We start from the raw sequence: 20,000 nt of genomic DNA, 5'->3' as shown, positions 1-20,000 counted from the left end.
CAGTTGTCCCTTTGAACAACCGGAAGGGGCAGAATCACTGTAGCAAGACTCCGACAGAATAGCCTTTGGAAAAACAGCGAAATTTCCGTGCTAAAAGATTTTCAGATAGACTTCACACGTAAACACGCACACACACACACACACACACACACACATATATATGTGTGCATATGCGTGTGTGTGTGCATACATATATGGTTAGTTTAATCAAATGTTAATCTAAGGAAAAATTAACATATGAAATTATTCAACTTAGCTCCAGAGGAGCTCGCATAATACGGCTCAACATTGCATCAAGATGGTGCATAATTACACATAGTCACTCACAATGAATTTGCATATGTACTTATATGTTCTTAAATATATATTTATTTGTTTCAATATATATACATATATATGCTCCTAATGCATATACACATATATACATATATATACATATACATACATGTCTGTATGTATATACATATATATGTATGTATATATGTATTTATATGTATAGTTAGAAAAGGAAATATATATATATACATATTCATATACAGCATACATATGTACATACATATATACATATAGATATGGTATATATATATATATATTATATATATTTATATAGACATATATATTGCATATATACTGTATATATAGACATTATTTAAGCTCCTCTCCTTTACCATCACATATTGCAACTGTTGATAGGATTTCATTTTTCCATTTCGTTCCATATTTTGTTTCGCATTTGTTTACCATTGTCATTAAATGACAAATGTCAAATAGAATATACTGAAGAAACACATAATGTATCGCACAGATTGACAGAAGTGAAAATGGGGCGGAGCAAAATGACGTCACCACATAAATGATAATTTGTAAAATCTACTTGCCATTGTCAAAATTACCGTGTCCTCTTAAATACCTTACATATATTTTTATATGTATAAATACGTACACACCAACATATGTATGTATATAAATACATATACAGTATATGCATGTGTATAAATAAATAAATGAATATATACATACATTCATCCACAAACATGCAATGTATATTCGTATAGTTTAACATACTGATAATGAAAATATAGGAAAAAAAGGAAAAGGAATGGTAGCTGTGATGGCTAATAATCATAATCATATCAAAGTAAGTAAAATAATTATGATTATGATATTAGTGAAAATAATACAGAACCATGATAATCTCATAATAATGATAAATGGCATAACACTTACTGGAAACACTGATGTTGAAAATAAGAACAATGGTAATATCGACAGTTCTTTTTTTTTTTTTTTTTTTTTTTTTTTTTTTGCTAAAACGTCCACCATGTGATTTAAGGAAGCAAAACTATTTTCAATATTCCTTCGCTCATTTAGCCTTGAGACTGAAACAAAAATAACCTAGCAGTGGGCGTGGCTTCGTTTCGGCCACTATATAAGGAGACGCCGCCGAGTCATCGGCAGAGTCGCCGGAGATTCCCTGTGGACATGAAGACTATGGTAAAGAGTGCTTCTCTTTGCACCATTGTGCCTTTATGTTATAGGTGGGAAGGCTAAGCAAGATTCAATATTTTTTGTTTAAGAGCAACGGCAGTTCTTTTCCTAACACTTACCTCTGTTTAGACTTGAACTGACGAGTATGTGGTTGTGTTGCAGGCCATCGCTGTCGCCCTCGTGGCGTTTGTAGGAGTCAGTGTGAGCGGAGATCCTGAAGCTGATGCTGAGCCCAGCCGCTATGGAGGCGGCTTTGGAGGCCATGGGGTGGTGTCCTACAGACCCGTGTACAATAGCTACGGCTACGGACGCTGGAAGAGGAGTGCTGAGCCTGTAGCTGAGGCTGAGGCTGATCCCGAAGCCGATCCTTCCCGCTTCGGATACGGGCATGGCGGCTTTAGTCACGTGTCCTTCCAACCCGTATACAGCAGCTATGGCTACGGACGCTGGAAGAGGAGTGCTGAGGCTGAGCCTGTAGCTGAGGCTGATCCCGAGGCCGATCCTTCCCGCTTCGGATACGGGCATGGCGGCTTTAGTCACGTGTCCTTCCAACCCGTATACAGCAGCTATGGCTACGGACGCTGGAAGAGGAGTGCTGAGGCTGAGCCCGGATTCAGCTTCGGTCACGGCTTCGGAGGTCACGGCCGCTTCGGAGGCTACAGGGGCTATGGAGGCCACGGCGGAAGCTTTGGTGGACATGGGCGTTTCTACGGCTGAAGGGTTCATTTTTCCCAAGATCAATAAAGCTGAGCAATTCTACACAGTGATTCCTTTAAACATACCAGACTTATAAACACAATTGTCCCTTTAAACAAAATGAAGGAACAAAATCACTGCAGCAAACATTGAAACCGAATGGATTTTGGATAAAAAAAATAAAAAAAAAAGATGAAACCACGTCCTAGCGCTAATATCTTTTCAGAAAGTATATATATGTAGATATATACATACATTACACACCTGCGTGTGTGCCCACACACACACATACATATGACTAGATGAATATGAAATGTTATTATAAAAAAAGCAAGTAGATGAATCTATTCAACTTGGTTCGAGAAGAGCTCGCATAATAATGTTCAACACTGTATCATCGTTGTCCAGAGCAAAGTACAATCCGATTTTCAAGCAAAACGAAAAATAGGCATACAGCAAAGGAGAAATGGTGATAAATGATGCATCATAATAAATGTTGAGTCCTTATTCTTATGATAAATTCAAGAGTTAATCATGGGAGTTATAATTGAGCTTATCAAAGGTGACCTTAGCGATGGGGCAAACTCACATGATGACGCATGAATAAACACACGAACAAACATACATATATGTATTTATTGACATAAATTGTACACACACTAACAGCAACTGCTCAGCCAAGCCCTATCCCTTTTCCATCATACATTGCAAATATTCTTTGTGTCTTTTTATAGCCTGTATTTCTCTTTCATTCCGATCTAATCTTTGTCATTAATAAAAGATTGTCAAAGCAAATATAATGAAATTCTTATCATAATCTATCGCATAGACTGACAAGAGTGGAAATGGGGCGGAGCAAGCTGGCACCACGTTTAGCCAATGAGCCTGCCCCGTGATGAAATCAGACGAAGGATTGTTTGTGAAGTTTACTATTTAGTGCCATAATCACCAGAAGTAAAGCAACACCAACAATTCTTCCATAATAAAAAAGTATCTCATAGTATAAACAGTTGTCAGTATACTCCAAGAAAAAGTTAACAGGCTAAGTGGAAGTGGTGCTACTTCTTCCTTCAAATAACTTATGTATATATAAATATGCACACGCACATATGTATATCATATCAAGTATATGGTTAACATATTAATAATGATATCAAAGGAATATTTTGATGACTATTGTGGTAATAACAGTTCCCAAGCGTGATCATAGTAGCTTAATGATAATCATTACGTTTATATGTATGATAATAATTAATAACCGTGATTACAATCTGATGATAATGCTGAGGGGCATACAACTGCTACCGGAAACACCGATTATATAAATATATATATATATATATATATATATATATATATATATATATATATATATATATATATATATATATATATATATATATATATATATGTTGGTAGTATCTATACACGTACTTCATTACAATAACGATTCTATAATAGCAGTTCCATTCCCCATGATATCTATATGAATAAATATAAATACTAAATATAATAAAAATAAGCATGGCTAAATCTGATAATCTGTGCATTCGTACACGTATTTCATACAGCAAAGAGCAAATCAATGGGAATGTAAAAGGATTTTTCCTTAAATATGATCCACTTGAGTCAAGGAAAAATACTATCTTCAAAATTGCTCAAGCATCTGCAGATTTTATTAATTTAACCTTGGGACTGAAGTAGAAATAACCCGGCAGTGGGCGTGGCTTCGTCTCGGCCACTATATAAGGAGACGCCGCCGAGTCATCGGCAGAGCCGCCGGAGATTCCCTGTGGACATGAAGACTTTGGTAAATAGCATGTTTCCTTTTGTGGCATTGTCATTTATGTTATGGCTGCAAAATTCAGTATTATTTTTCAGTTCAAAGGCATTTATAGTTCTTTTCCCACCCACCATTACCTCTATTTAATTACTTGCATATATTCCAAGGTGTCATTGACAGATTTGAACTGACGAGTATGTGGTTGTGTTGCAGGCCATCGCTGTCGCCCTCGTGGCGTTTGTAGGAGTCAGTGTGAGCGGAGATCCTGAAGCTGATGCTGAGCCCAGCCGATATGGAGGCGGCTTTGGAGGCTATGGGGTGGTGTCCTACAGACCCGTGTACAATAGCTATGGCTACGGACGCTGGAAGAGGAGTGCTGAGCCTGTAGCTGAGGCTGAGGCTGAGCCCGAAGCCGATCCTTCCCGCTTCGGATACGGGTATGGCGGCTTTAGTCACGTGTCCTTCAGGCCCGTGTACAGCAGCTATGGCTACGGACGCTGGAAGAGGAGTGCTGAGCCTGTAGCTGAGGCTGAGGCTGAGCCCGAGGCCGATCCTTCCCGCTTCGGATACGGGTATGGCGTCTTTAGTCACGTGTCCTTCCAACCCGTATACAGCAGCTATGGCTACGGACGCTGGAAGAGGAGTGCTGAGGCTGAGCCCGGATTCAGCTTCGGTCACGGCTTCGGAGGTCACGGCCGCTTCGGAGGCTACAGGGGCTATGGAGGCCACGGCGGAAGCTTTGGTGGACATGGGCGTTTCTACGGCTGAAGGATTCTTTTTTTCCAAGATCAATAAAGCTGAGCAATTCTACGCAGTGATTCCTTTAAACATGCCAAATATTTGTGAGCAAGTATCCCTTTATACAACAGTGAACAGTTGTCCCTTTGAACAACCGGAAGGGGCAGAATCACTGTAGCAAGACTCCGACAGAATAGCCTTTGGAAAAACAGCGAAATTTCCGTGCTAAAAGATTTTCAGATAGACTTCACACATAAACACGCACACACACATACATATATATATGTGTGCATATGCGTGTGTGTGTGCATACATATATGGTTAGTTTAATAAAATGTTAATCTAAGGAAAAATTAACATATGAAATTATTCAACTTAGCTCCAGAGGAGCTCGCATAATACGGCTCAACATTGCATCAAGTTGGTGCATAATTACACATAGTCACTCACAATGAATTTGCATATGTACTTATATGTTCTTAAATATATATTTATTTGTTTCAATATATATACATATATATGCTCCTAATGCATATACACATATATACATATATATACATATACATACATGTCTGTATGTATATACATATATATGTATGTATATATGTATTTATATGTATAGTTAGAAAAGGAAATATATATATATACATATTCATATACAGCATACATATGTACATACATATATACATATAGATATGGTATATATATATATATATATATATATATATATATATATATATATATATATATATATATATTATATATTTATATAGACATATATATTGCATATATACTGTATATATAGACATTATTTCAGCTCCGCCCCTTTACCATCATACATTGCAACTATTGATAGGATTTCATTTTTCCATTTCGTTCCATATTTTGTTTCGCATTTGTTTACCATTGTCATTAAATGACAAATGTCAAATAGAATATACTGAAGAAACACATAATATATCGCACAGATTGACAGAAGTGAAAATGGGGCGGAGCAAAATGACGTCACCACATAAATGATAATTTGTAAAATCTACTTGCCATTGTCAAAATTACCGTGTCCTCTTAAATACCTTACATATATTTTTATATGTATAAATACGTACACACCAACAATATAAATACATATACAGTATATGCATGTGTATAAATAAATAAATGAATATATACATACATTCATCCACAAACATGCAATGTATATTCGTATAGTTTAACATACTGATAATGAAAATATAGGAAAAAAAGGAAAAGGAATGGTAGCTGTGATGGCTAATAATCATAATCATATCAAAGTAAGTAAAATAATTATGATTATGATATTAGTGAAAATAATACAGAACCATGATAATCTCATAATAATGATAAATGGCATAACACTTACTGGAAACACTGATGTTGAAAATAAGAACAATGGTAATATCGACATTTAAGTTTTTTTTTTTTTTTTTTTTTTTTTTTTTGTGTGTCAAAACGTCCACCATGTGATTTAAGGAAGCAAAACTATTTTCAATATTCCTTCGCTCATTTAGCCTTGAGACTGAAACAAAAATAACCTAGCAGTGGGCGTGGCTTCGTCTCGGCCACTATATAAGGAGACGCCGCCGAGTCATCGGCAGAGTCGCCGGAGATTCCCTGTGGACATGAAGACTTTGGTAAAGAGTGCTTCTCTTTGCACCATTGTGCCTTTATGTTATAGGTGGGAAAGCTAAGCAAGATTCAATATTTTTTGTTTAAGGGCAACGGCAGTTCTTTTCCTAACACTTACCTCTGTTTAGACTTGAACTGACGAGTATGTGGTTGTGTTGCAGGCCATCGCTGTCGCCCTCGTGGCGTTTGTAGGAGTCAGTGTGAGCGGAGATCCTGAAGCTGATGCTGAGCCCAGCCGCTATGGAGGCGGCTTTGGAGGCCATGGGGTGGTGTCCTACAGACCCATGTACAGCAGCTACGGCTACGGACGCTGGAAGAGGAGTGCTGAGCCTGTAGCTGAGGCTGAGGCTGATCCCGAGGCCGATCCTTCCCGCTTCGGATACGGGCATGGCGGCTTTAGTCACGTGTCCTTCCAACCCGTATACAGCAGCTATGGCTACGGACGCTGGAAGAGGAGTGCTGAGGCTGAGCCTGTAGCTGAGGCTGAGGCTGATCCCGAGGCCGATCCTTCCCGCTTCGGATACGGGCATGGCGGCTTTAGTCACGTGTCCTTCCAACCCGTATACAGCAGCTATGGCTACGGACGCTGGAAGAGGAGTGCTGAGGCTGAGCCCGGATTCAGCTTCGGTCACGGCTTCGGAGGTCACGGCCGCTTCGGAGGCTACAGGGGCTATGGAGGCCACGGCGGAAGCTTTGGTGGACATGGGCGTTTCTACGGCTGAAGGGTTCATTTTTCCCAAGATCAATAAAGCTGAGCAATTCTACACAGTGATTCCTTTAAACATACCAGACTTATAAACACAATTGTCCCTTTAAACAAAATGAAGGAGCAAAATAACTGCAGCAAACATTGAAACCGAATGGATTTTGGATAAAAAAAAATAAAAAAAAGATGAAACCACGTCCTAGCGCTAATATCTTTTCAGAAAGTATATATATGTAGATATATACATACATTACACACCTGCGTGTGTGCCCACACACACACATACATATGACTAGATGAATATGAAATGTTATAAAAAAAAGCAAGTAGATGAATCTATTCAACTTGGTTCGAGAAGAGCTCGCATAATAATGTTCAACACTGTATCATCGTTGTCCAGAGCAAAGTACAATCCGATTTTCAAGCAAAACGAAAAATAGGCATACAGCAAAGGAGAAATGGTGATAAATGATGCATCATAATAAATGTTGAGTCCTTATTCTTATGATAAATTCAAGAGTTAATCATGGGAGTTATAATTGAGCTTATCAAAGGTGACCTTAGCGATGGGGCAAACTCACATGATGACTCATGAATAAACACACGAACAAACATACATATATGTATTTATTGACATATTGTACACACACTAACAGCAACTGCTCAGCCAAGCCCTATCCCTTTTCCATCATACATTGCAAATATTCTTTGTGTCTTTTTATAGCCTGTATTTCTCTTTCATTCCGATCTAATCTTTGTCATTAATAAAAGATTGTCAAAGCAAATATAATGAAATTCTTATCATAATCTATCGCATAGACTGACAAGAGTGGAAATGGGGCGGAGCAAGCTGGCACCACGTTTAGCCAATGAGCCTGCCCCGTGATGAAATCAGACGAAGGATTGTTTGTGAAGTTTACTATTTAGTGCCATAATCACCAGAAGTAAAGCAACACTTCAACAATTCTTTCCATAATAAAAAAGTATCTCATAGTATAAACAGTTGTCAGTATACTCCAAGAAAAAGTTAACAGGCTAAGTGGAAGTGGTGCTACTTATTCCTTCAAATAACTTTTATGTATATATAAATATGCACACGCACATATGTATATCATATCAAGTATATGGTTAACATATTAATAATGATATCAAAGGAATATTTTGATGACTATTGTGGTAATAACAGTTCCCAAGCGTGATCATAGTAGCTTAATGATAATCATTACGTTTATATGTATGATAATAATTAATAACCGTGATTACAATCTGATGATAATGCTGAGGGGCATACAACTGCTACCGGAAACACCGATTATATAAATATATATATATATATATATATATATATATATATATATATATATATATATATATATATATATATGTTGGTAGTATCTATAGATGTACTTCAGTACAATAACGATTCTATAATAGCAGTTCCATTCACCATGATATCTATATGAATAAATATGAATACTAAATATAATAAAAATAAGCATGGCTAAATCTGATAATCTGTGCATTCGTACACGTATTTCATACAGCAAAGAGCAAATCAATGGGAATGTAAAAGGATTTTTCCTAAAATATGATCCACTTGAGTCAAGGAAAAATACTATCTTCAAAATTGCTCAAGCATCTGCAGATTTTATTAATTTAACCTTGGGACTGAAGCAGAAATAACCCGGCAGTGGGCGTGGCTTCGTCTCGGCCACTATATAAGGAGACGCCGCCGAGTCATCGGCAGAGCCGCCGGAGATTCCCTGTGGATATGAAGACTTTGGTAAATAGCATGTTTCCTTTTGTGGCATTGTCACTCATGTTATGGCTGCAAAATTCAGTATTATTTTTCAGTTCAAAGGCATTTATAGTTCTTTTCCCACCCACCATTACCTCTATTTAATTACTTGCATATATTCCAAGGTGTCATTGACAGATTTGAACTGACGAGTATGTGGTTGTGTTGCAGGCCATCGCTGTCGCCCTCGTGGCGTTTGTAGGAGTCAGTGTGAGCGGAGATCCTGAAGCTGATGCTGAGCCCAGCCGCTATGGAGGCGGCTTTGGAGGCCATGGGGTAGTGTCCTACAGACCCGTGTACAATAGCTACGGCTACGGACGCTGGAAGAGGAGTGCTGAGCCTGTAGCTGAGGCTGAGGCTGATCCCGAAGCCGATCCTTCCCGCTTCGGATACGGGTATGGTGGCTTTAGTCACGTGTCCTTCAGGCCCGTGTTCAGCAGCTACGGCTACGGACGCTGGAAGAGGAGTGCTGAACCTGTAGCTGAGGCTGAGCCCGAGGCCGATCCTTCCCGCTTCGGATACGGGCATGGCGGCTTTAGTCACGTGTCCTTCAGGCCCGTGTACCACAACTATGGCTACGGACGCTGGAAGAGGAGTGCTGAGGCTGTAGCTGAGGCTGAGGCTGAGCCCGAGGCCGATCCTTCCCGCTTCGGATACGGGCATGGCGGCTTTAGTCACGTGTCCTTCCAACCCGTATACAGCAGCTATGGCTACGGACGCTGGAAGAGGAGTGCTGAGGCTGAGCCCGGATTCAGCTTCGGTCACGGCTTCGGAGGTCACGGCCGCTTCGGAGGCTACAGGGGCTATGGAGGCCACGGCGGAAGCTTTGGTGGCCATGGGCGTTTCTACGGCTGAAGGATTCCTTTTTCCCAAGATCAATAAAACTGAGTATTTCTACGCAGTTCCTTTAAACATGCCAAATATATGTGAGCAAGTATCCCTTTATACAACAGTGAATGCAGCAAACATTGAAACCGAATGGATTTTGGATTAAAAAAAAAAAAAAAATGGAACCACGTCCTAGCGCTAATATCTTTTCAGAAAGTATATATATGTAGATATATACATACATTACACACCTGCGTGTGTGCCCACACACACACATACATATGACTAGATGAATATGAAATGTTATTATAAAAAAAAAGCAAGTAGATGAATCTATTCAACTTGGTTCGAGAAGAGCTCGCATAATAATGTTCAACACTGTATCATCGTTGTCCAGAGCAAAGTACAATCCGATTTTCAAGCAAAACGAAAAATAGGCATACAGCAAAGGAGAAATGGTGATAAATGATGCATCATAATAAATGTTGAGTCCTTATTCTTATGATAAATTCAAGAGTTAATCATGGGAGTTATAATTGAGCTCATGAAAGGTGACCTTAAAGATGGGGCAAACTCACATGATGACGCATGAATAAACACACGAACAAACATACATATATGTATTAAGTGACATATTGTACACACACTAACAGCAACTGCTCAGCCAAGCCCTATCCCTTTTCCATCATACATTGCAAATATTCTTTGTGTCTTTTTATAGCCTGTATTTCTCTTTCATTCCGATCTAATCTTTGTCATCAATGAAAGATTGTCAAAGCAAATATAATGAAATTCTTATCATAATCTATCGCATAGACTGACAAGAGTGGAAATGGGGCGGAGCAAGCTGGCACCACGTTTAGCCAATGAGCCTGCCCCGTGATGAAATCAGACGAAGGATTGTTTGTGAAGTTTACTATTTAGTGCCATAATCACCAGAAGTAAAGCAACACCAACAATTCTTCCATAATAAAAAAGTATCTCATAGTATAAACAGTTGTCAGTATACTCTAAGAAAAAGTTAACAGGCTAAGTGGAAGTGGTGCTACTTATTCCTTCAAATAACTTTTATGTATATATAAATATGCACACGCACATATGTATATCATATCAAGTATATGGTTAACATATTAATAATGATATCAAAGGAATATTTTGATGACTATTGTGGTAATAACAGTTCCCAAGCGTGATCATAGTAGCTTAATGATAATCATTACGTTTATATGTATGATAATAATTAATGACCGTGATTACAATCTGATGATAATGCTGAGGGGCATACAACTGCTACCGGAAACACCGATTATATAAATATATATATATATATATATATATATATATATATATATATATATATATATATGTTGGTAGTATCTATTGACGTACTTCAGTACAATAACGATTCTATAATAGCAGTTCCATTCACCATGATATCTATATGAATAAATATGAATACTAAATATAATAAAAATAAACATGGATAAATCTGATAATTTGTGCATTCGTACACGTATTTCATACAGCAAAGAGCAAATCAATGGGAATGTAAAAGGATTTTTCCTAAAATATGATCCACTTGAGTCAAGGAAAAATACTATCTTCAAAATTGCTCAAGCATCTGCAGATTTTATTAATTTAACCTTGGGACTGAAGCAGAAATAACCCGGCAGTGGGCGTGGCTTCGTCTCGGCCACTATATAAGGAGACGCCGCCGAGTCATCGGCAGAGCCGCCGGAGATTCCCTGTGGACATGAAGACTTTGGTAAATAGCATGTTTCCTTTTGTGGCATTGTCATTTATGTTATGGCTGCAAAATTCAGTATTATTTTTCAGTTCAAAGGCATTTATAGTTCTTTTCCCACCCACCATTACCTCTATTTAATTACTTGCATATATTCCAAGGTGTCATTGACAGATTTGAACTGACGAGTATGTGGTTGTGTTGCAGGCCATCGCTGTCGCCCTCGTGGCGTTTGTAGGAGTCAGTGTGAGCGGAGATCCTGAAGCTGATGCTGAGCCCAGCCGCTATGGAGGCGGCTTTGGCAGTTGTCCCTTTGAACAACCGGAAGGGGCAGAATCACTGTAGCAAGACTCCGACAGAATAGCCTTTGGAAAAACAGCGAAATTTCCAAGTGCTAGAAGATTTTCAGATAGACTTCACACGTAAACACGCACACACACACACATACATATGTGCACATACGTGTGTGTGTGCATATATATATGGTTAGATTAATAAAATGTTGATTTAAGGAAAAATTACCACATGAATTTATTCAACTTAGCTCCAAAGGAGCTCGCATAATACGGCTCAACATTGCATCAAGTTGGTGCATAATTACACATAGTCACTCACGGACTTTGCATATGTACTTATATGTTCTTAAATATATATTTGTTTCAATATATATACATATATATGCTCATAATGCATATGCACATATATACATATATATACATGTCTGTATATATATACATATATATGTATGTATATATGTATTTATATGTATAGTTAGACAAGGAAATATATATATACATATTCATATACAGCATATATATGTACATATATACATATACATATGCTATATAAATATTTATATAGACATATATACTGTATATATATATATACCCCGCAACTTTACCATCATACATTGCAACTATTGATAGGATTTCATTTTTCCATTTCGTTCCATATTTTGTTTTGCATTTGTTTACCATTGTCATTAAATGACAAATGTCAAATAGAATATACTGAAGAAACACATAATATATCGCACAGATTGACAGAAGTGAAAATGGGGCGGAGCAAAATGACGTCACCACATAAAGGATAATTTGTAAAATCTACTTGCCATTGTCAAAATTACCGTGTCCTCTTAAATACCTTACATATATTTTCATATGTATAAGTACGTGCACACCAACATATGTATGTATATAAATACATATACAGTATATGCACGTGTATAAATAGATAAATGAATATATACATACATTCATCCACACATACAATGTATATTCGTATAGTTTAACATACTCATAATGAAGATATAGGAAAAAGAAAAGAATGGTTACTATGATGGCTAATAATCATAATCATATCAAAGTAAAATGATTATGATTATGATATTAGTGAGAGTAATACAGAATCGTGATAATATGATAATGATAAATGGCATAACACTTACGGGAAACACTGCTGTTGAAAATAAGAACAATGGTAATATCGACATTTATGATATATATATATATATATATATATATATATATATATATATATTTTTTTTTTTTTTTTTTTTTTTTTTTTTTTTTTTCTTTTTTTTTTTTTTTTTTTTTTTTTGCTAAAACGTCCACCAAGTGATTTAAGGAAGCAAAACTATTTTCAATATTCCTTCGCTCATTTAGCCTTGAGACTGAAACAAAAATAACCTAGCAGTGGGCGTGGTTTCGTTTCGGCCACTATATAAGGAGACGCCGCCGAGTCATCGGCAGAGTCGCCGGAGATTCCCTGTGGACATGAAGACTTTGGTAAAGAGTGCTTCTCTTTGCACCATTGTGCCTTTATGTTATAGCTGGGAAGGCTAAGCAAGATTCAATATTTTTTATTTAAGAGCAACGACAGTTGTTTTCCTAACACTTACCTCTGTTTAGACTTGAACTGACGAGTATGTGGTTGTGTTGCAGGCCATCGCTGTCGCCCTCGTGGCGTTTGTAGGAGTCAGTGTGAGCGGAGATCCTGAAGCTGATGCTGAGCCCAGCCGCTATGGAGGCGGCTTTGGAGGCCATGGGGTGGTGTTCTACAGACCCATGTACAGCAGCTACGGCTACGGACGCTGGAAGAGGAGTGCTGAGGCTGAGCCTGTAGCTGAGGCTGATCCCGAGGCCGATCCTTCCCGCTTCGGATACGGGCATGGCGGCTTTGGTCACGTGTCCTTCAGGCCCGTGTACAGCAGCTATGGCTACGGACGCTGGAAGAGGAGTGCTGAGGCTGAGCCTGTAGCTGAGGCTGAGGCTGATCCCGAGGCCGATCCTTCCCGCTTCGGATACGGGCATGGCGGCTTTAGTCACGTGTCCTTCCAACCCGTATACAGCAGCTATGGCTACGGACGCTGGAAGAGGAGTGCTGAGGCTGAGCCCGGATTCAGCTTCGGTCACGGCTTCGGAGGTCACGGCCGCTTCGGAGGCTACAGGGGCTATGGAGGCCACGGCGGAAGCTTTGGTGGACATGGGCGTTTCTACGGCTGAAGGATTCCTTTTTCCCAAGATCAATAAAGCTGAGCAATTCTACACAGTGATTCCTTTAAACATACCAGACTTATAAACACAATTGTCCCTTTAAACAAAATGAAGGAACAAAATCACTGCAGCAAACATTGAAACCGAATGGATTTTGGATAAAAAAAAGAAAAAAAAAATGAAACCACGTCCTAGCGCTAATATCTTTTCAGAAAGTATATATATGTAGATATATACTTACATTACACACCTGCGTGTGTGCCCACACACACACATACATATGATTAGATGAATATGAAATGTTATTATAAAAAAAGCAAGTAGATGAATCTATTCAACTTGGTTCGAGAAGAGCTCGCATAATAATGTTCAACACTGTATCATCGTTGTCCAGAGCAAAGTACAATCCGATTTTCAAGCAAAACGAAAAATAGGCATACAGCAAAGGAGAAATGGTGATAAATGATGCATCATAATAAATGTTGAGTCCTTATTCTTATGATAAATTCAAGAGTTAATCATGGGAGTTATAATTGAGCTCATGAAAGGTGACCTTAGCGATGGGGCAAACTCACATGATGACTCATGAATAAACACACGAACAAACATACATATATGTATTTATTGACATAAATTGTACACACTAAAAGCAACTGCTCAGCCAAGCCCTATCCCTTTTCCATCATACATTGCAAATATTCTTTGTGTCTTTTTATAGCCTGTATTTCTCTTTCATTCCGATCTAATCTTTGTCATTAATAAAAGATTGTCAAAGCAAATATAATGAAATTCTTATCATAATCTATCGCATAGACTGACAAGAGTGGAAATGGGGCGAAGCAAGCTGGCACCACGTTTAGCCAATGAGCCTGCCCCGTGATGAAATCAGACGAAGGATTGTTTGTGAAGTTTACTATTTAGTGTCCTAATCACCAGAAGTAAAGCAACACCAACAATTCTTCCATAATAAAAAAAAATATCTCATAGTATAAACAGTTATCAGTATACTCCAAGAAAAAAGTTAACAACAGGCTAAGTGGAAGTGGTGCTACTTATTCCTTCAAATAACTTTTATGTATATATAAATACGCACACGCATATATGTATATCATATCAAGTATATGGTTAACATATCAATAATGATATCAAAGGAATATTTTGATGACTATTGTGGTAATAACAGTTCCCAAGCGTGATCATAGTAGCTTAATGATAATCATTACGTTTATATGTATGATAATAATTAATAACCGTGATTACAATCTGATGATAATGCTGAGGGGCATACAACTGCTACCGGAAACACCGATTATATAAATATATATATATATATATAATACATATATATATATATATATATATATATATATATATATATATATATATATATATATATATATATATATATATATATATATATATATATATATATGTTGGTAGTATCTATACACGTACTTCATTACAATAACGATTCTATAATAGCAGTTCCATTCACCATGATATCTATATGAATAAATATGAATACTAAATATAATAAAAATAAACATGGCTAAATCTGATAATTTGTGCATTCGTACACGTATTTCATACAGCAAAGAGCAAATCAATGGGAATGTAAAAGGATTTTTCCTAAAATATGATCCACTTGAGTCAAGGAAAAATACTGTCTTCAGAATTGCTCAAGCATCTGCAGATTTTATTAATTTAACCTTGGGACTGAAGCAGAAATAACCCGGCAGTGGGCGTGGCTTCGTCTCGGCCACTATATAAGGAGACGCCGCCGAGTCATCGGCAGAGCCGCCGGAGATTCCCTGTGGACATGAAGACTTTGGTAAATAGCATGTTTCCTTTTGTGGCATTGTCATTTATGTTATGGCTGCAAAATTCAGTATTATTTTTCAGTTCAAAGGCATTTATAGTTCTTTTCCCACCCACCATTACCTCTATTTAATTACTTGCATATATTCCAAGGTGTCATTGACAGATTTGAACTGACGAGTATGTGGTTGTGTTGCAGGCCATCGCTGTCGCCCTCGTGGCGTTTGTAGGAGTCAGTGTGAGCGGAGATCCTGAAGCTGATGCTGAGCCCAGCCGCTATGGAGGCGGCTTTGGAGGCCATGGGGTGGTGTCCTACAGACCCGCGTACAACAGCTACGGCTACGGACGCTGGAAGAGGAGTGCTGAGGCTGAGCCTGTAGCTGAGGCTGAGGCTGATCCCGAGGCCGATCCTTCCCGCTTCGGATACGGGCATGGCGGCTTTGGTCACGTGTCCTTCAGGCCCGTGTTCAGCAGCTATGGCTACGGACGCTGGAAGAGGAGTGCTGAGCCTGTAGCTGAGGCTGAGGCTGAGCCCGAGGCCGATCCTTCCCGCTTCGGATACGGGCATGGCGGCTTTAGTCACGTGTCCTTCCAACCCGTATACAGCAGCTATGGCTACGGACGCTGGAAGAGGAGTGCTGAGGCTGAGCCCGGATTCAGCTTCGGTCACGGCTTCGGAGGTCACGGCCGCTTCGGAGGCTACAGGGGCTATGGAGGCCTTGGCGGAAGCTTTGGTGGACATGGGCGTTTCTACGGCTGAAGGATTCCTTTTTCCCAAGATCAATAAAGCTGAGTATTTCTACGCAGTTCCTTTAAACATGCCAAATATATGTGAGCAAGTATCCCTTTATACAACAGTGAACAGTTGTCCCTTTGAACAACCGGAAGGGGCAGAATCACTGTAGCAAGACTCCGACAGAATAGCCTTTGGAAAAACAGCGAAATTTCCGTGCTAAAAGATTTTCAGATAGACTTCACACGTAAACACGCACACACACACACATATATATGTACATATACGTGTGTGTGTGCATACATATATGGTTAGATTAATAAAATGTTAATTTAAGGAAAAATTAACACATGAATTTATTCAACTTAGTTCCAAAGGAGCTCGCATAATACGGCTCAACATTGCATCAAGATGGTGCATAATTACACATAGTCACTCACACAGAATTTGCATATGTACTTATATGTTCTTAAATATATATTTATTTAAGTTTCAATATATATACATATATATGCTCATGATGCATATACACATATATACATATATTTACATATACATACATGTCTGTATATATATATATATATATATATATATATATATATATATATATATATGTATATATGTATTTATATGTATGTGTATATGTCTATATATGTAAATACACACACATACATTTACGTTCGGCGGGGGATGAGATTGCAATGCGAAAGCCTTCGTGACTTCCCTTTGGAACCCGATGAATCAAAACAAAATACGATTTGCAGAATTGACGTATGATATATTGCCAGTGCATTCCTTTGAAATATTTTCTTGCCTATAGAAATTTGCGATCAGTTTATATAGCAACCGGGAGCATGCGGCGCCGAAGACCTTGTTTGTTCATCAGTGAAGTGGCTGAATTCACGACTACAGACTTTATCGTTTCACTTTCCAAGATATTCGGTCAATGATAACAATTATAATGATGATGTATCGATTATGATTATATGTATGTACTCGTTTATGCAGAGGCTAGAGGTATGGATGTTTAAATTCAGTGTTTAGATATTTGTGATATTTTTTGCTCTTGCGATCATGTAAATGATGCACGGAATTAGGTGAATAAAAGTAATTTATGGAGAAATTATTTATTTACAAATGAGTTTAACAAACATTCAAGCAGTCCATGACAACTTCAGGTAGTAGTAGTAGTAGAAAAAAACATATTTGAGATCCACAAAGTTAAAGAGCAAGAGTCAAGAAGTAATCTCGCCAACAGACTGTATTTCCGTGTATTAAGTCCAGTCACGAGCCGTCGCCCGAGGCGCCGGCACCTCGCGCACGGTGACGGAGGCGGACGAGACCACAGCCCCGAGGAAGCTCACTTTGCACGTGTATCTCCCGGCGCTGCGCTCGCCGAACTCGTGGAACACGAGGTACGAGTGAGGCAGGGAGGCCCCGACGCCCAGCGAGGACACGCCCTGCCTCTCCGCCGCCCATCGGGGCACGAGGACGTCGTGGCGGTCGAACCATTCCACGCCGTACAGGTGCAGGAGGTCGAGCCTCGTTCCGCTCGCCGTGCAGTACACGAAGGCCTCGGCCATGACCTGCAGCTCGATCACGGAGCTGTTCATGACGACTGCATGACCCGAAGGACCCTCTTCCACGGGGAAGGACCCTGCCGACGCGGCCAGGCACAGGATGGCCGCCACAACGCCTTCCTTCATGTCGACGGAACAGCGTCTTGGATCGCCCATTCGGCAAAATTCTCAGAATAATGAGAGGATAATCTGCTCCGGATTCGGTCAAAGTCGTATTCCGAAATCAGCCTTGATTTCCGAGACCGCTGTGGGTTGCAGGAGCTTCTCGACTCGAACTGCTGAGCTGTAGAGAGGGAAAACTAGTTTCGTTCTCGTGTTGATCAGACAGATGTAGTGAGTCTGACGTAGACGAGGCTCGAGATCACTTCTGAAGGACGACTCCGACGCCCAGCATTATATAGCAGCATATGCGTGACGCAAAACAGCAGAGCTTTGCAGATCCCAGAGACTGCCTCTCCCAAGCAGCAAGCCCGTTCGCCCTATGCATGGTTCGGCCGTAACATGCCGAGGTCACGCTCAGCATCGGCTGCGGCTTGTCGGCGAGAGGAATTTGCACGCTCGGCAGCACTGATACGCGGTCTGCTTATCAGCCATATTGATAGTCTTTCTTATCTGAAAGCAGATACCGGGTCCGTTTATTTTCTTTTTCTTTTATTCTCTTTACTTTTCTTTAACTTAACCTTTACATATTTGTGACAGAAATATATTAATACGCTTATTCTTATATATATGCACACCAGGACACGAACAAAAATGCAAGCATCTATAGATATGACAGGCATGATTATACATAAATGCATATGCATATATACATATATATGTATATATATAGAGATAGATATGTTTAGATATGTATACATTCACGCACACATGTAGATAGATAGATATAGATATATAAGTATACACATACACACACATATACTGTATATGTATATACATATATATGAATTTATATATAAATATATGTCTATATAAATACACACACACAACTATATATGTATACATATTGTATATATATATATATATATATATATATATATATATATATATATATGTATGTATGTATGTATGTATGTATGTATGTATGCATTGTGTGTATATATCTATATTATAAATATATATATGTATATATACATAAATATACAAATATATATACGTGTGTTTGGGTGCTCATGTATTTACATACATGCATACATATATAGATACATATATATGTACATATATATGTATATAATATATATATATATACATATATATGTATATGTATATATATATATATATATATATATATATATATATATGTATGTATGTATGTATGTATATATACATGTGTGTGCATGTATATAGATATATGCAAACATATGTATATATATAATCACACATATGTGTAAATGTATATAGTTGTGTATATACACATTTCTGCAAGTATATATATAAAAAGAGAGAGACCGACCGACAGGGAGAAAAGGGGGGGGAGGGGGGAGTGCATCACCATTTCGCTCCACACGACAAGGGCGCCTCCACGCGGCCGATAAGCGGACCGCACAAAACTGATATCGCCGGCGAGGAGAGCAGCGTGACATGTCAGCGCCGACGCCGTGCAAGATGGCGCCGGCTGACGACCGGAACAGCGCACGTCGCGAATTGGTTCGAATCGCGTTTGCAGAACCATGGAGAGAAATTGCAACAGGTGGATCCGATTTACGCTGCTATATAACACTGCAGATCGGCATCGCTGCGCAGAGCTGACCTTGACCCTTGTTCGGAGCAGACCCGCTGAATCTGATCAACGCGAAAACGAAATTGACAGATTCCTTTCACTCGGGGCAGAGCCATCTGGACTCGAGATTTTGTATCGACGGCAGCATCGGACATCGACACTGCTTTCGGAATACATCCTGGACCTAACTCAGCGCAGACCGTGCCCGTCGCTCGCAGCATTTGAC

At 38.9% G+C, this 20,000-nt stretch overlaps 6 protein-coding genes across 6 annotated transcripts; all 6 read left to right on the top strand.

Moving 5' to 3' along the window:
* Positions 1-1,394: 1,394 nt before the first annotated feature.
* LOC138859131 (uncharacterized) lies at positions 1,395-2,247 on the top strand. Its single transcript, XM_070128473.1, has 2 exons — positions 1,395-1,494; positions 1,651-2,247. The coding sequence occupies exons 1-2, from the start codon at positions 1,483-1,485 to the stop codon at positions 2,203-2,205; spliced, it is 567 nt and encodes a 188-aa protein (XP_069984574.1). The 5' UTR covers positions 1,395-1,482; the 3' UTR covers positions 2,206-2,247.
* A 1,692-nt stretch (positions 2,248-3,939) lies between these two features.
* On the top strand, positions 3,940-4,777 carry LOC113829776 (uncharacterized). The gene is made up of 2 exons (XM_070128472.1): positions 3,940-3,994; positions 4,181-4,777. The coding sequence occupies exons 1-2, from the start codon at positions 3,983-3,985 to the stop codon at positions 4,733-4,735; spliced, it is 567 nt and encodes a 188-aa protein (XP_069984573.1). The 5' UTR covers positions 3,940-3,982; the 3' UTR covers positions 4,736-4,777.
* A 1,508-nt stretch (positions 4,778-6,285) lies between these two features.
* LOC138863610 (uncharacterized) lies at positions 6,286-7,116 on the top strand. Its single transcript, XM_070128369.1, has 2 exons — positions 6,286-6,357; positions 6,514-7,116. Exons 1-2 carry the CDS (start codon positions 6,346-6,348, stop codon positions 7,072-7,074), a joined length of 573 nt encoding a protein of 190 aa, XP_069984470.1. The 5' UTR covers positions 6,286-6,345; the 3' UTR covers positions 7,075-7,116.
* A 777-nt stretch (positions 7,117-7,893) lies between these two features.
* Positions 7,894-9,711, top strand: LOC138863573 (uncharacterized). Its single transcript, XM_070127757.1, has 3 exons — positions 7,894-7,940; positions 8,736-8,841; positions 9,028-9,711. Exons 1-3 carry the CDS (start codon positions 7,894-7,896, stop codon positions 9,709-9,711), a joined length of 837 nt encoding a protein of 278 aa, XP_069983858.1.
* Positions 9,712-13,088: 3,377 nt separating this feature from the next.
* LOC113829777 (shematrin-like protein 1) lies at positions 13,089-13,974 on the top strand. Its single transcript, XM_070128368.1, has 2 exons — positions 13,089-13,215; positions 13,372-13,974. Exons 1-2 carry the CDS (start codon positions 13,204-13,206, stop codon positions 13,930-13,932), a joined length of 573 nt encoding a protein of 190 aa, XP_069984469.1. The 5' UTR covers positions 13,089-13,203; the 3' UTR covers positions 13,933-13,974.
* Positions 13,975-15,713: 1,739 nt separating this feature from the next.
* Positions 15,714-16,529, top strand: LOC113829779 (uncharacterized). The gene is made up of 2 exons (XM_027382955.2): positions 15,714-15,754; positions 15,941-16,529. The coding sequence occupies exons 1-2, from the start codon at positions 15,743-15,745 to the stop codon at positions 16,499-16,501; spliced, it is 573 nt and encodes a 190-aa protein (XP_027238756.2). The 5' UTR covers positions 15,714-15,742; the 3' UTR covers positions 16,502-16,529.
* Positions 16,530-20,000: the final 3,471 nt, after the last annotated feature.

Source organism: Penaeus vannamei, chromosome 12, assembly GCF_042767895.1.
Source record: "Penaeus vannamei isolate JL-2024 chromosome 12, ASM4276789v1, whole genome shotgun sequence".
NCBI lineage: Eukaryota > Metazoa > Arthropoda > Malacostraca > Decapoda > Penaeidae > Penaeus > Penaeus vannamei.
Note: the sequence above shows the minus strand (reverse complement) of the source record. Positions and strands in the feature narration are given on the sequence as shown.